The following is a 15,384-nucleotide window of genomic DNA, read 5'->3' as shown; positions in this document are numbered from 1 at the left end:
GACTAGTCTGACATATCTGCTCATTAGTCAGCACACAGAAAAAGGAAGGGCCCAAACCACTTTAAACGGGTCCCCTTTCATGGAACCGCATGCCTGGAAGGGCTACTGCGGAATCCTCTTCTGAACCTTTGGAAACATTCACACAAGCAAAAGAGTGCTTTCCACTCCCAGGAGTGACCGCTTGGCTGTGCGGATGACAAAACCACCCAATCTGTAAACTAGGCCTTGGCAAGTTAAATAACAGCACCAGAGTGTCTTGGCAGAGCTGTCCTTGTAGAAATATCAGGCATGGCACTCCAGGCGGGCCCACATAGTCTAGTGACACAAGTCTGTGAGCATATTTTTAGCTCCAGCAGGGAAAGGCCCCTTTCTATAGTTATACTGGGAGATATTCTAGTTTTACGTGTTTTGTGCCATCACAGCTGTCGGTTTCATTGAACCGTCATTTGCTTTTATAGGAAAAATTGAAAACACTCAGATTGCATGATTTACATATTTATTAACTTCCATTTAAGTTAGGGTATCATCATGTGCACAGCACATACATCACAATATTTAACAAGACCTGTATAAAACTACAGACAATATTTGGTAAAACAGGATTCAGAGCGCACTACGACAGGACTCAGACATTAGCCCATTTACTTTAGAGCTCTGCTATCGATAAACCTTATGGGAATTGACAGAGAAAATTGATTTCAATACACAGCATACATCCCTGTTCATAAGCACATCCAGACAATGGCAAAATTTGGAACATTGTTGTGTTGGAGTGGCTGTTTCCACTAATCTCAGGCTACTAGGTCATGCCTGTTGATATTGCATTTTTTTGGTTAAACAAATCAAGTCCAGTGATTTGTGATGAGGGTCAGACGAGCAATTTGCCTTCAGTGGCCATTGGGTCTATTGTAAACAACATCCACACTGATGCAAATCACGTCCATTTGGAAAGAGGTTTGGCACAGATGTGGAAAAGAGAAAGACAGACAACCCTTCCCTCCTCCAGCATTAGCTTAGGTAGCTTAGAGTCATCAAGTGAAACTAATTGATGTGCACATCCAGGCAGGGCATATTAAGAAACAAATTTGGACATGTAACAGTTAAAATTACAGTAAATGAAACTATACGAATGTGTTGATGCTTTTGAGGTCAACCGGTCAGTTTAGCTTCAGTTTCTTTTTTTTTATTCCTAAATGGTTTTCTTGAACCCCAAAAGACTATCTGTTCATTTTCAGTTCAGAATTACACTCAAGTACAGGTACATTTTTAGATTCTCTCAATGAAATGTACCTGACGATGACAGTAAGGAATGCTTTTTAAAGATAATATTGCTCAAATATATGTTTATAAGATGGAAAACCTGTTAATCCCTGCATGAGTGTATCATATCTTACTATTAATATATCTAACGCCATATAAGTTTAAAGCAGCTTCTGAGTTTTGCACCATATTTACAAAATATGTTAAGAAAAATATAGAGTTACTTGTTGAGCATATAGTGTAGTCTAACAGCTGTCTGCAAATATTTCCAACATGATTATCCTTTCTAAAAGTAAATCACAGGGTAAAGATAGCTCAAACGTGACAAGGCGCAACTAGGACGCAATGGCCGCCAGAACTTCAGAGTGGCAGGAGCCTCAGAAGAGCAACTTAGAGCTAAACATTCGGTGTCAGCTGATTTTCAAAGTAGGAAATGTCAGTTGGAAACTGCATGAGGTAGAAAACGACAAACAAAGTGGGTAAACGCCTTCTTGTAACTCACTGTGGAAGTTGTGACATTTGTATTTACGCTAACTCTTATACACAACACTGTCATTTCTTTTTTTTTTGTGTTACCATCATAAAAATACTGATCTTCATATCTTCCAAAATCCACAGCAGAAACTTGACTTGAACTTGACATTGTCTGTCCAAAGGGCTCAGGGTATACGGTATATGCATGGCAATCCCTTTGGATTTTTAAAAATTCATGTCTCTATGTTAAAGAAGCTACTTCTCTTGATCTAGAGCCTTAGAGATGTGACAAAGATTGACTGCAGATAAGTTCAAAGTTCAACCCCCCGGCAGAGCTAAAAACAGATTTGAAGGGGTAGAACTTCAGTAAGCTAGAGTAAGCCGATACTGCTTCAGTTAGATCCGAGCTCCGCACAAAGGAGCCCAGACATTGGACAATTGCTCCAGTGCTAATACTATGGGGGTTGATACACCTTAACGATTGGAGGCTTGACCTAAGACTTACATATTATTTCCGACGAAGGACAAATAGACCGTAGTCAGCGTTGCCGCCATATTTAATTTTTCGCGGTTAAAAATTAGGACGCGAGGAATCGCGTTTCTTGTTGTCAGTTGATTGCAGACTTTTAAAATACGTCTTTTGAACACTTTTGGATACTGTTTGTCCTAAAAAACTCAAATTAAATATGGCGTATTTTTGACTACCTCCCCAAAACGCATTAGAACAACACAAACAGTGCAAAAAAAGATATGTTTACATTTGTAGGAATTTCACTTGTATATGAACACGTGGTAGCAGCAATGAGGATAAATTAACAAATAACAAATAAATTAATTGTTGTCTTCCACCTCGCAAAGAGGACGGTGTGATGAAATATAAAACCAACAGTTATAAATAGTCTAATATATACATACATCATGACACGATACACTTAACCTCACATTTAACTTCTGGTAGAAAGTGCATCGTCGTTCCTCCGCCTTACGCCCGTCCAAAATGAGCTCAAATTCTAGGCAAGAAATGTGTCATCGTCATGGATGTTGATACTCGGTTTCCTTTCTTTGTTTTGCCAGCCTTACTTAGTCCGATGTACATCCCAGGATGTGCCAGCGATTCGTACGCATTGTAATTATTTGCGAGGAGCTTTTCTCTGAATTTGCATTCGTTTGTGAACTGCTCCTGAAACGGAAAGGAAATAGCAATTATTATTTTCACTGACATCTCAATAGAATCTCTCATATCAGTATTGTGATTTAAAAATAAACCCCAAGCCATTCTGAAGAGGAATTTGTGGGATAAACAAAAACAAACTTTGGCAATATTTTATCAAAGAGACAGCTTTGGTTTATAACTATAGTTCTGGGGGACAGACAAGCTGTTAAGGTGGACTGTCATGCGCGATATCTAGGGCTTAGAAAAGTTTTCTGGGTCTTGTGCATGAAGGAATCGGAGAAGACAGCAGCTACACTGTAAAAAGTGCTACACTCACAAAGTTGGTTCTATCTACTTTAAATAATTGCAATCTAGTTAATTTTATTTGTTTTATACCAAAAAAATAAAATTTGCTTCCTCTTTACTTAAAATATATCAGTTTTTATATAACTGTATATTTTAAATAAAACTAATGCAATTTATTTGAGTAGATTTTTGTACGTGGTTATTGTGTAGAATAAATGTTATAAAAGTGAGTTGACACAGACAATTTATTAGAGCAGCTGTCGATGTGGGCAGGTGTTCATAAAACGTGATTTTAATAGTTTGGCGTGACTCCTTTTTCATTGCCCGGGATTTAGCAGGCAGACGCAGCTTCTGCAATGGTCGACATTAACTGCTCCCAGCAGCGGATCTGATTAACACGGTAAGTTGCAAATTTAGCCGAATGATAATTGTAAAGTCATGCAAAACTGCTGTCTTCGCTAGGCAGGTGAGGTTTTAGCTTTGTAAATTGTACTGTAGCCTCAGGTATGTTAACAGTTAGACTGCTCTCACATGGAAAGCTAAGTTGGCTAACGCTAACCAACGCTAGTTTATACTAACGATTAAAAGTGATATTATTGAGAAAAATAGTGAAAGTAGTTTTAAAACACTTAGTAGGTAAAACTAACGTTGCAGAACCGATTAACAAGGTCACTGGTGGGCGGTCGGGGTGTGTGGGTTCAGTTTGTTAGCGCTAACTTAGCTAAAGTTAGCTCACCTAAGTTATAGCAGCACATTAAGGATGGATATTAAATTCAGAAACGTATGCAACAGTTAAGTAGTTTGTGTTTAACGTAAGAGAAAGTATAACTTAAAGTTTGTGTTTTAGAGATTTAGTCCATAAGTTTTTTAATGCTGCATAGTGAATAAATTACAGATTTACAATTTATTTTAACTTAAATTACATTTACAACTGATGTTTACAGAACCATTTAAATTGTATGCACCTCATTCTAAAATGCATGTTCTTGGTCTTTAGATACCAAAGTGATTTTGTTACCTGTGGATCTTCAAACTTCACATCCAGGTAAGAAAAACATTAGATACAATTACAGCTATAATTATTTGCAGGTAAGTAAAACATTGGTAAAATTGCAAACAATAGTGGGCTCCATAGAATTAACTTACATTTGATATCTGAAGATTTTTTTTATGTGTGCAACAGTAAAAACAGTATAAAAATATCCTAATGCAGTTTCTTATTATCTGTCAGTCTTTCAATAAAGCTAACTGATAACACTGAATCACTGAACTGTCATTTGCCAGTGACATTAAATTTGAAGAAAAAGTCAATTAAATGTAGCTTTAGCAAAAATTTAATGTAAACCTTAATGTAATGTGTAAAATGGCAATGTATTTATTTATTTATTTAATAAAATTTGTATTATGACGTGCAAAGTTTGGTGCAAAATGAAGATGACAATTAAATTATAGAATTTGTATTCTATAATTTTCTTATAGCCGTTTTCAAACAGTTTTAATATCTAAATTAAATACACATTCTTATGCTTTATAAGTTGCCAAAATAAACAAAAAAATGTAATACCTAAATTTTAACAATTTCTCTGATTGACAGGAAACCACAATGACATGCACTGTTACACTGAGTAAAATCACAGTTTTCTTTAAAATTTGATAACTAAAAACACCTGGAATAATGTAATTACACAACCTCTATAACCTTTTTTTATTTTTTAAATAAAAGTTAGGTAATTTTAACTAAGGTAATTTTTAACTGATAAACTAAGGTGTTTCATCCATGCATCATTCTCACTGGACTTTTGTAACTTCACTTGTAGTTATTTTCTATTTAGTATTTAGCTATTTAATGTTGTTTGGTAGCAACCACCTGAACTCCTGTTTCTTTTTGTCTCTACCAATAGAGTTGTGAGGAATCAGAGGTGCATGCGGCTGCCCACGGGAAAAATTTGCCATCAGCCCAACACAGTTTGGATTATCATAGGACTGTCAGAGGTTTGCCAAACCTGTCAAATGCATGATGGCTCCTGTTTGGACTTACCGATGTCCTCGACTTCAAGTATCCATCAAAACTGTATACATTTAAGATGTATTAGAGACTCTTTGTGGGACTGGACATTATGCATCTAAAATCTTCATCAAAATATGCAAATCTCCTCACTGAGTTGCCTTGGATGATTTCTCAATAGGATCTGGTATTATTAATGTTTTTATTTATGTATTGTGTATGTGTAGCCACATTAATGGCCTATTTTGTAGTCACTATTAAAAGGAACATTGATTGATATTGAATACATGTTATGGTCTTTAATCCATCTTCCCATTCTTATTTAACTGTTATTGACAGGAAAGTCTGTTTATCTGTGTTTACTAGTGTATATTGTGCTTACAATATAGAAACGAAGATTTATTTTCTGAGGTTACAGCCAGAAGTCAATTAAATTCGTTTTAAATGACATATGCATGGTTAATTTTATTTAGATCATTAAGTTCATAATACTTAATTAAAATGAGTACAGTCAACATATAGCAATGTATAAGTAAGTTAAGTTTAACAAAAAAAGTAAGTTTATCTGATTTGAGTAATTTTAGAAATATTATTTGGCTCAACTTAATTTTATTGCATTTGTTTTAAGCAATGTTTTAGTGTTTAAAATACTTAAAAAAGGCTGGAAGTTGAATCAACCTAAAACGTCCGATGCAACCACTTGCCTCACTTTTTATAAGTTAGATCTAAGTAACATTTTTTACAGTGTAGTTTGGTGTTTGGGTGGTCCTCTTTGGCCAGTTCATCTTTACTCTGGAAAGGACAGTAGGTGCATGTGTTGGCTGGCAATGCTAAGAATGGAATGCGTAGTCCGAATGATCTACTGCGCTACCGTTCCTGGGTTTGTCCATCCCACAAAACACCACTAAGCACTGGAAGCACGGCACGACTGAGTTTAACAATGTAACGCTGTCGGAGTCTATGGGACTGGGAGGGGGGATGTTGGTGGCAAGGGGATACATCTCAAGTACAGGGTGATATGTCATCGAGCTCTGATAAGCACATTCACGGGCGGAAACCTGTTGTAAATCATTTCATACTCACAGATCCGTAAAGCTTCCCTTTGCTGTTCATGGCCACGAATAGCCCGCTCCGCACGCCAAACAGTGTCACAACTCCCCTCTCCACCGGAGATATCTCAAGAAGACCTGAAACACACAACAAAGAAAATAAATGACCTTGTTTGGCTTATATCTTTAGCCCTGTCTGGCAACTCCCAGCGTTGACTGCCTTTCTAAAAATTGTACATGTTTACGTTTATCTTGCCAGAGCATCCTTTTTGAAGGAAATGACACTTTCCGCCTCTTCAAATTTCCAATATGCATTATTGCATCTATTATGTCTCTGTAAAAGCCCCCAAGAGTTATCTTTAGTCGAAATTACTTACTTTTCCAATGAGTCAATCCTTACAACGTTTATTTCTTTGACGCTTTCGTGTCAGAAAATATATATATATATAATTTATTATAATATGAAAGTCATATGAATAGCACTTCTGATTTTCGTATACGGAGAAAAAATGTAAAATGCACCTCTAGTGCATAAAAGTGAATAAAATGACTGTTTTTCCTGTGATGCATGTTGACAAACAAGGTAAACACAGGATATAATACAGCTTGAGTTTGACTTTGGAAACACGAACCGCCTTCGTGTCATATTGTTGACATACTGTTGTCATATTTTTTATGGTCTTGGATATACATTAATTGAGCACACGAGTATGGAGAATGACTATTATGGACCCATAAATCTATTCTTATACCTGATTCTTCTAAAATCTCTAAAAGGTTTTCAATTTATTCCAAGAACCGTTTAATAGCTATTTCTTTAGCTATCTGTGCTAGTTAAAAAGAAGTAGTCACAAGTAGTCTGAAGAATATTTAATAATTATAAATTGATATCTTTCTATTTCAAAATAGCTATACAGCTACTCAAAAACCTATGCAACAAAAAGGTTAATCGTGTAAAAAAAACGATTTAAAGAACTTAAAAAAAAAAACATTTATGTGAAGGGTTAATCAACTGTAAAGGATAAGTTTATCCCGCTCCTAACTTTAGGCTTGGGATTTTGGCCCGGTTCCTGTCCTGCTCTGGTTACAGAGACCTGTTGCGTGCGTAATGCAGGATGCCAGATGCTATAGTGCGATTCCACACCTGCCTTGATTCGTGAAATGTATTTGAAAGCGACACATTAGGCTTTGTTTATATTATCAGCATGGCATGGTGCTGGATTCATTAATAGGATAAAGTTATATTACTACAGTAAACAGCTGAATAACAACTGTTGCGCGCGTCTTGCGTTCATGAAGGGTTTGTTTCTAGTGTTAAATTCGTTTTAGATATTCAAATTCTTAATTCTAAATGTCATTCAGCGTCATTCACACAGCCCATTAAGCAAGCACAATTTTAAATTACAGATTAAACTTACTGTAGCGGTTTTCGTTGTGTACGCCGGTGATTTTACCACCCGGTAATACTTGAAGATGAAACCCAATGCCAACGTTGCAGTAGAGACGTCGGAGTCTTTTGATGCCCGTGAGATAATCACTGTCCCTGCTGATATCTCTTTTTTCCCCGGGGATTCGTGCTAGTGAACGCGAGTAGAGGGTCTCCCAGCGTCGCTCTACGGGGCCGCTGTGTCCACCGGGCAGCGGAGCGCAGCGCACAGAGCTTGTCATTAGTCCTAAGACCAGGATTGGCAAGAGGGCCGACTGGACACTCATCCTTCTAAAAGGAGTTGAAGACACCGGCTACCGTTTTTCTCTATGCTTGAGTCGGCAGCCAAAAAGACGCACAAAACAGCTTACTCACGGACAGAGCTACGGTCAACCCAAGTGAGCGGCATGAAGTCGCGCTCAGTGGGTTTCCTCTCAAGACAATATACTTTAGACTGTTGTTCAAGCTGTCAAAAAGAGTTGGAAAATTTTGACTGTGAATCCTAGCCACGCACAGCCATGCTGTATACTTTCCCTTGCCGACGATATTTATATCTGCAGCGAAATTACATCACACACTACCTAGTGCATGACGGAGCAGCCTTCTGCGCCACTCCGAGCACACTGATTCCTTATAATGTGCGCACGTCCATGCCGTGGGCAGTGAGACTACAGCGCGCGTGTGTGCGCGCGTGCGAACTGAGAAGCAAACGTCATAACCAATCCCTTACTATAAATCATCATTCGTTGACTTTGGCAGACTTTGGCTTTGTCTATAGAAATGGTGTCTTTATCAGTCTCAAACATAGACACCTAACTCGAATTCGAATATGTTAATGTCATCTCGTGCATAATGTTTAAATCATTTAATTATTCCTAAAGGTTATAGATGTGTGATCATGCCAATATATTTTGGATATCTGCTGTTTCAAACAAACTTGGGGAATCGTCGACATTAAGACACAAACACTTTTAGGGGACAGGTGGAAAGTAAGGATGTTTTTTTAGGTTTCTGAAAAATTGTTTGCGTAATTAGGATTAGTGCTAATGCTTTCAAAGGTTTAACATGATAGTTTTATATAGCTATATAGTTGTTATGCCTTTGTGTAAGCTTCTTCTATAATCGGACAGAAATAAAATAATTTATGTATGGGAGGATGTATCGGAAATCACAACGTTAACAGACTACACTGTCAGACAGGAGACTGTTCTATAAATGAACAATAACAGGAAAAAAACTCGAATTCAAGTTAAATTCAAAAGAATTGCAATACTTATTCAAGCAGGAGTTTAGAGAGAGAGAGAGAAAATATTGTTCTCTGAATAAAAAAAACGCCATTGTAAGGATAAATAAGAAAATCTATGCGAGATGACATTAAGACTTGTTAACAAAATGACAAAGGGTGCAAACTATTTATGAAGTCTGTAAAGAAGTGCAATGCAGCCTTTGGACATCGTAAGGTATGCTAGATAATTCAGCCTGACAATTCTGTTGCTGACCTCTTACGAGCGTGTAGTTGTGGATGTTGTGCGTCATTGCTTTGTGGGGGAGAACGTGTAAACCACTGGACACAACACACTGTGAGTCAAGCTTTCTCCGCGGCCCCGGGTAATGCTCGCTCCCTGCTGCTAGTGTAGAGGATGCAACGTAAAACGGAAAGACCGTTGGGGGGTGGGGGGCCGGGGATGGTGAAAACACTTATCAACATAAAAGTAAAACACCTACTGGAAAGCTCTGAAGATTGTCGTTTGAGTTACTATTGATAGAGGCTTTCATGTTGTGCGTGGAAATAATTCCACCAAGAATGAACACTTCCTCTTCAACACAACTTTAGCTTGAATGAACTTGAATTAACTTGAATGAATGAACACTTAAGGGTGTATTTACTGTACTAGAGCAAATTACGCGGAGGGTTTAATTACACACCCAATTATAGGTAAAGGGCTCTTTTCGGGTTTGTTTGTGTAAACAAGCTCCACTTTTAAAGAGACACTTGGTAAATTTGCATATTTTAGAGTTGCATGAAAAGACTTGCGTTAAAAAGCCAAATCCCTTTCAATCAAAACTAAAAGAAGTTCAAGTTTTAGTTGCTAAAAATAAAAAATAAAATAACTTGACTGAACTTTTCTTGAAGGATTAACTTGATTTGAACGTCATCAAACACACACAGGTTCTTTATTGGCTTCGAGGGTTCAGAGTCTCTAACATATAAACTATTTCAATGTGGCGATGTCATTTGCCCATGAACATTTCCTGCTTATTGTCAAACTGTTTCATAACTATATCAAGATGCAATTCAGTCATAATTTAGCATTCAAAGCTGCCATTACATCATTTATCAATATACAGACCCTTTTGGATTCCCGGAAGCTATAGAAATTAAAAATGTAAAACAGGAAATATGTTAGGGCTATTGTTGTTGTTTACATCCCTCAAAATGGTCTTTATATATAGTTAAAAATGTCCTTTTTGTTACTAAAATTTTATTCAAACTAGAAAAAATATAATTGAGGGCCACCAAAAATGGTTCTTTAAAAACAAAGAAGGAACCTTTATTTTTAAAAATAGTCTAATTTGGATGTATGTAGTATTTAGGATATGCACTACTGCAGGGGTTGCACGGTGGCTTAGTGGGTCATCTCACACAAGAAAGTCGCAGGGTCGAGTTCTGGCTGGTTGGTTGCATATTCTCTGTTCGAGCCGTTTTTTCCGGGAGCGCAGTCCAAAAACACGCGGTAAAGGCTAATTGGCTTAACTAAATTCGCTGTAGTGAGTCTAAATGAGTATGCGAGACTGTATGGTTGTTTCCCAGCCCTGGAGGCAGTGCTCTCTCAAGGCAGGGTTATGGGCAAACGCCGGTTAAACATATGTCTAAGTAAATGGCGCTTCATTTCGCTGAGGCGATTACTGATAAAGCAGAGGCTAAGAAGCTTAATGTCATTTCACCAAGTAGGACATGTTCTTGAATCAACATCTATAGTGATCCTGGAACAACATTCTAATCAGCCATTCAGATTTATTGGATACGTTTACAGATGGTTAAGTTTAGGCTTACAGTTTTACAAAAAAAGATTAAGGCTGCCTGTTCAAAGTATACCCGTTTAAAATAAGCTGAAACAACACAAGCCTTGTAATTCTTTGGCCAATTTCTTTGTTTTTTGTTAAGTCCACTTATATTTGTAAACCATTAAGTTAATTTAGGCGTTTTGTTTTGGGACAATTTAAGGGAATCCAACTACCTGGTTATGGGATTTGTAGTTCTCAGCATGCTTTGTGTAGGATTGAATTAAGAGAAGGAAATGGTGAAAATAAAAGTATTTATATAAGAATTGTTAGAGTTTAATCTCCACTTTAGTTTGAAGATTTAGAATATTTTCCTGCTTTGAGTTTTGAGATTGCCAACTTATTATTATTATTATTATTATTATTATTATTATTATTATTATTATTATTATTATTATTATTTTTAGTGTACTTCTATGATTGCTATTCAGCTATTATTACAGTTAGAGTTGGGTTTAAGGGGCAGGGCTTAGGTATGGATTAAATTTTCGAACAAAAATCATAACTAACACTTCTTGTCTGTATTGCCTCTTTATGTTGAATCACTGAATCCCTCCCCAATTGTAAGTTGCTTTGGACAAAAGCATTTGCTTAAAGACTAAATGTCAATGTAAATGTTAAATTAACATAGATGTTAATCCATGATCGCATTGTACTTGGCAAAATCACACCAACCGTCGATGGATTGTAAATGAGTGAGGGATGCACTATTGATGTTACGATGCACATACATTTTGCATAAAGACAGTTCAAACAACAGTTTAAAATATTAAACTGTGAAAGAATGAGCTCAAATATAGCCTTTGTGTTTATAGCCTTTAATTTGTGGGGATGTTAAAATGTTTAAAACAATGTTAGCCATTCTGAACTAGGTTTTGATTTTAATTTCGTTTCGTTTCCATTTCTGGGGTCGATTTGTACAAATCATACAAATAAACAAACAGAAATCTCCTTTGCCATAACTCTTATTTGCCCGCATTTGTTTCGCATGGCATCGTTTTCTTCAGACGTCTCTCCCATCTGTTAACTTCAAAAAAGAAAGTTGAATACACACTGAGCCTGTTGCTCAAATTTCTTAACCTGTAACTAGGCGATCCCACCCATCCAATGTCTGACGGTTGACTAAATGTTGCTTGCTGATGGGGGTCTTCTGCACACAGTAATGGGTCGTTTTGTCCGGCGGTTCATTTGATCTAAGAATGTGTGGCCGGTTTTATATAGGTCTACAAGTGGAGGGCACAGACACTGATCAAACAGTCTGTTGTAACGACCTATTTTGGATGCACAAATCGAAAAGGCGTGCAGTGCTTTGTAGCCATGCATTGCCGAATTATCATGACAAAAGCACATGTTTCTCAACAAAGATTCTTTTTGGAACCACACACCATTTTTCATCAGTCTGTATAGGTGCACTTGAACTGGAACGGGGACCAAAAAATAAAGTTTTGCATGAACTAAAGTAGTTGAGTTCAATTTTATAAAGAGTACGTGCTTTTGGAAGATCTACCTAATATAAAATTGGTGTAGATTGGTGCAGATTTGGAATACAAGCAGTGGAATGAAGTGAATTGAATAAAAACAAGACTCTCAGCCGCTATCCATGGTGCTGCAGTCGCGCTCAAGCGCCTTAGTTCCGCCTCTCATCAGTGTAGAAATAAGACGATTGTGTTCAATCTAAAGACTAAAGAAGTTAGAAGAAGATAAAAAAAGATTTGGTTCAGATATGAAAAAGTGAACAATAGTGACAAGAAATATGTGAAGACAGGCCATGTCAACTTATTTTGTTAGAGATTAATTAAGCTGGACCATTTATCACACGCGATTCACACATCGAGTTCTCCTTATAATACCTTGAAATTACTACAGTGTAATAATAAAAAGAGGGGAACAGGCTCTCTAAACATGTTTTTACGAGGTTATCACCTTTATAGATATCACTTTAGATATAGTTAGCATCACTTTTGTTGTGCCCCTCACACAATATCATCTAGTTCACTGATTTTAAACTCGGACGAGAATATTCTATATATTTATTGTCTCTCTAAGAAAACAATTGCCTTATGATAAATTCCAATGATTTGACTGCAACTGGACATAAGTCAGTGCTTCCATCTATAGGAGGCTTTTGGAAATACATTTGTCATTAGAATGGACAAATGTTAACAGAGCTGCTTAAACATTAGAGTGCATTAACCTTGCATCGTGCTAGTGAGACTAATTTCGGACAGGAAAAAATATGTTTCCCCTAAACTATTAGTCCTACTTTGCAAATGTATTGTTTGAATGAAGACAAAGTTGCCCAATTTTACTGGTATTTGTAATAATATCCTTAAAAGATGTAACTACACACACACACACACACACACACACACACACACACACACACAAATAAAAAATACGAAACATCTTTACAATGAAAGGTGCCATTTTTATAACCAAACATGGTAACCCTTCATCAATAATAAATGTATCACTTAAAAAACAGTTAAGCTGGAAGCAATATAGTGTGATGTTAGTGCAGAGGTCAATAACTCTACAAGGTCCACAATGATGACCAGTAGGAGGCCTGTCTGTGTGAACAAAGACCCCTCAGGCTCCGCAGGGTCAATACTTGAGGAATTCCTGACGATACCAATTAGATGGGCACGAGGAGCAGCCCTTTGAGGCTCTCGGGCAAGAGAAGAATGAGACTGAATCGCAGTTATTTTAATTGGAGCCGTTTTCACTATAGCTCACGGCTTTTAGTAATTTCTAAGAAATCACTCGTGGGGTAATCTAATTATCAATATATGCAAAAATAATTCATTTTTCACAATTATTTGTTTGTCTGTATTCGTATGTTCATATTGTTTTTAATAATCATCATTGTCATAATTATTTTTACTTTCTATATATATTTTTATGTGCGCGATCTAAAATGAGCCCTGTCAGACAACCCGATTTTTATAGCCTTGAGGAGTGTTTTTGGCAGCTGGGTTAATGAGCGCTAATATTCCCTCGACTTGGCGGCAGACACGTCATTGTTAAAGGCAGGTCATCAGAAGTCGCTCGATCTGGACGCTGAACCTTAACCCCTGGGTCTCTGTTTACTTGTTGTATGCCACTGAACTAATAGGGGCGTCGTGTGCCTGAATAGGTAGAACTGTAGGACCATAGTGCATGACAATGTAGATTTAAAAAAAAATTGTGGCACAGATTGAGCTTTGTAATTTCAGTGGTTTAACCATAATTTGTTTAATTTAATTTTGTTTCTATCGGAATAAATTGTGCTACTTGTCAGATTTAGCTAATGGTGAATTTGAGATCTTTATTTTATATGAAATTGTGCATTGTTTTATTGTTTGAGAGCTATCTATCTATCTATCTATCTATCTATCTATCTATCTATCTATCTATCTGTCTGTCTGTCTGTCTGTCTGTCTGTCTGTCTGTCTGTCTGTCTGTCTGTCTGTCTGTCTGTCTGTCTGTCTGTCTGTCTGTCTGTCTGTCTGTCTGTCTGTCTGTCTATTTTGTGCAAAACACCTTGGATAATTCGGAAAAGCATTCATTGGTTCCTCAGGTCTTCTATTCAGCATTAAAATTAAGTAAAATGATTCCTTTAAAACAATATTGAAAAAAAAATGTTCTCAAGTAAAAGTTCTTCTATGACACTATGTACAGTAAAAATAAAATAATAACTGAATTTAAAATATGTCGAAGAATATGCTAATCACGTGTTACCCAGAATGTTTACCCATACCCATTTGTCAAAACAAACTCCGATATTCGTGATAATTGTCATAAAACTCTAGTCATTTTATTTAAGCAGTGTCCGCGGGGTCCCTAAAAGTATTAAAAGTTGATAAATCATTACAGAGAAATGTAAGGCCCTTAAAAAGTCTTAAATGCTGTTACAGTTGTATAATTATAGTTGTATGCTAAAGTTTAAATGTAGGGATGCTTTGTAGTTTATGAAATCGATAAAATGCTATATTTGATGTCTCACTGCTTGTTTACTGCAGTAACCAAAGCAGCACAATTATTTATGATGTTGTATAGGCGAAACCTTCTGGATTAACATTTTTATAAAGTATATGAATAATGTTTTAGTTTAGGATTTCATACAATCAGTATTTAGTAAATATATTTAAAATGTCGCCAATGTATACCTGTTTAGACCTAAAGTGGCGATGAGGTCTTAAATGTATGGAAAGAGTCTTTTAAAAAGTCCCTAAAAGTTATTGAATTTTATTCTCCGATTCCTGTATATACCCTGTTACGGATTAGAGAGGAAAGAAAGCGCTCCTTGGTTTTTGAGTGATCGTAGCGATTAAAGAATAAAATGTTTGACGTCGCGGAAAGCTTTGATCTCGCATCCCGTGTTTTTATGGCTATGTGAAAAATAGAGTATCAGGAGGGCAACACAAAGGTTTATTCAAACACCTCCATTTATCTACTGTCCGGCATTCCTGTTGAGTAATATTAGAGTCTGGCATTCATAACAAACTATACAACGTGCTACACTTTAAGACATGTTTTTTTTCATCGGGGATTGCCCTGTTTTTCAGATCTCAGTCTCTCGTCGTTTAGAAAAGGGAAGAAGAATGTCTCATGCGACACGGCTTCCCAGGTTCCCCCAGAGATATGCCATTGTGACCGCCAGGAAGCT

The 15,384-nt window shown here is 36.7% G+C and overlaps 2 protein-coding genes across 13 annotated transcripts in view; one reads left to right on the top strand and one right to left on the bottom strand.

The window, feature by feature from the left end:
* Positions 1–15,384, top strand: part of ano1a (anoctamin 1, calcium activated chloride channel a) — a 330,549-nt gene that overhangs the window by 25,743 nt on the left and 289,422 nt on the right. The window lies entirely within an intron of this gene.
* On the bottom strand, positions 483–8,280 carry fgf4 (fibroblast growth factor 4). Its single transcript, NM_131635.3, has 3 exons — positions 7,666–8,280; positions 6,282–6,385; positions 483–2,914 (listed from the first exon to the last, which is right to left on the bottom strand). The coding sequence occupies exons 1-3, from the start codon at positions 7,958–7,960 to the stop codon at positions 2,738–2,740; spliced, it is 576 nt and encodes a 191-aa protein (NP_571710.1). The 5' UTR covers positions 7,961–8,280; the 3' UTR covers positions 483–2,737.

The sequence above is a fragment of the Danio rerio genome, chromosome 7 (genome assembly GCF_049306965.1).
Source record: "Danio rerio strain Tuebingen ecotype United States chromosome 7, GRCz12tu, whole genome shotgun sequence".
Lineage (NCBI taxonomy): Eukaryota > Metazoa > Chordata > Actinopteri > Cypriniformes > Danionidae > Danio > Danio rerio.
Note: the sequence above shows the minus strand (reverse complement) of the source record. Positions and strands in the feature narration are given on the sequence as shown.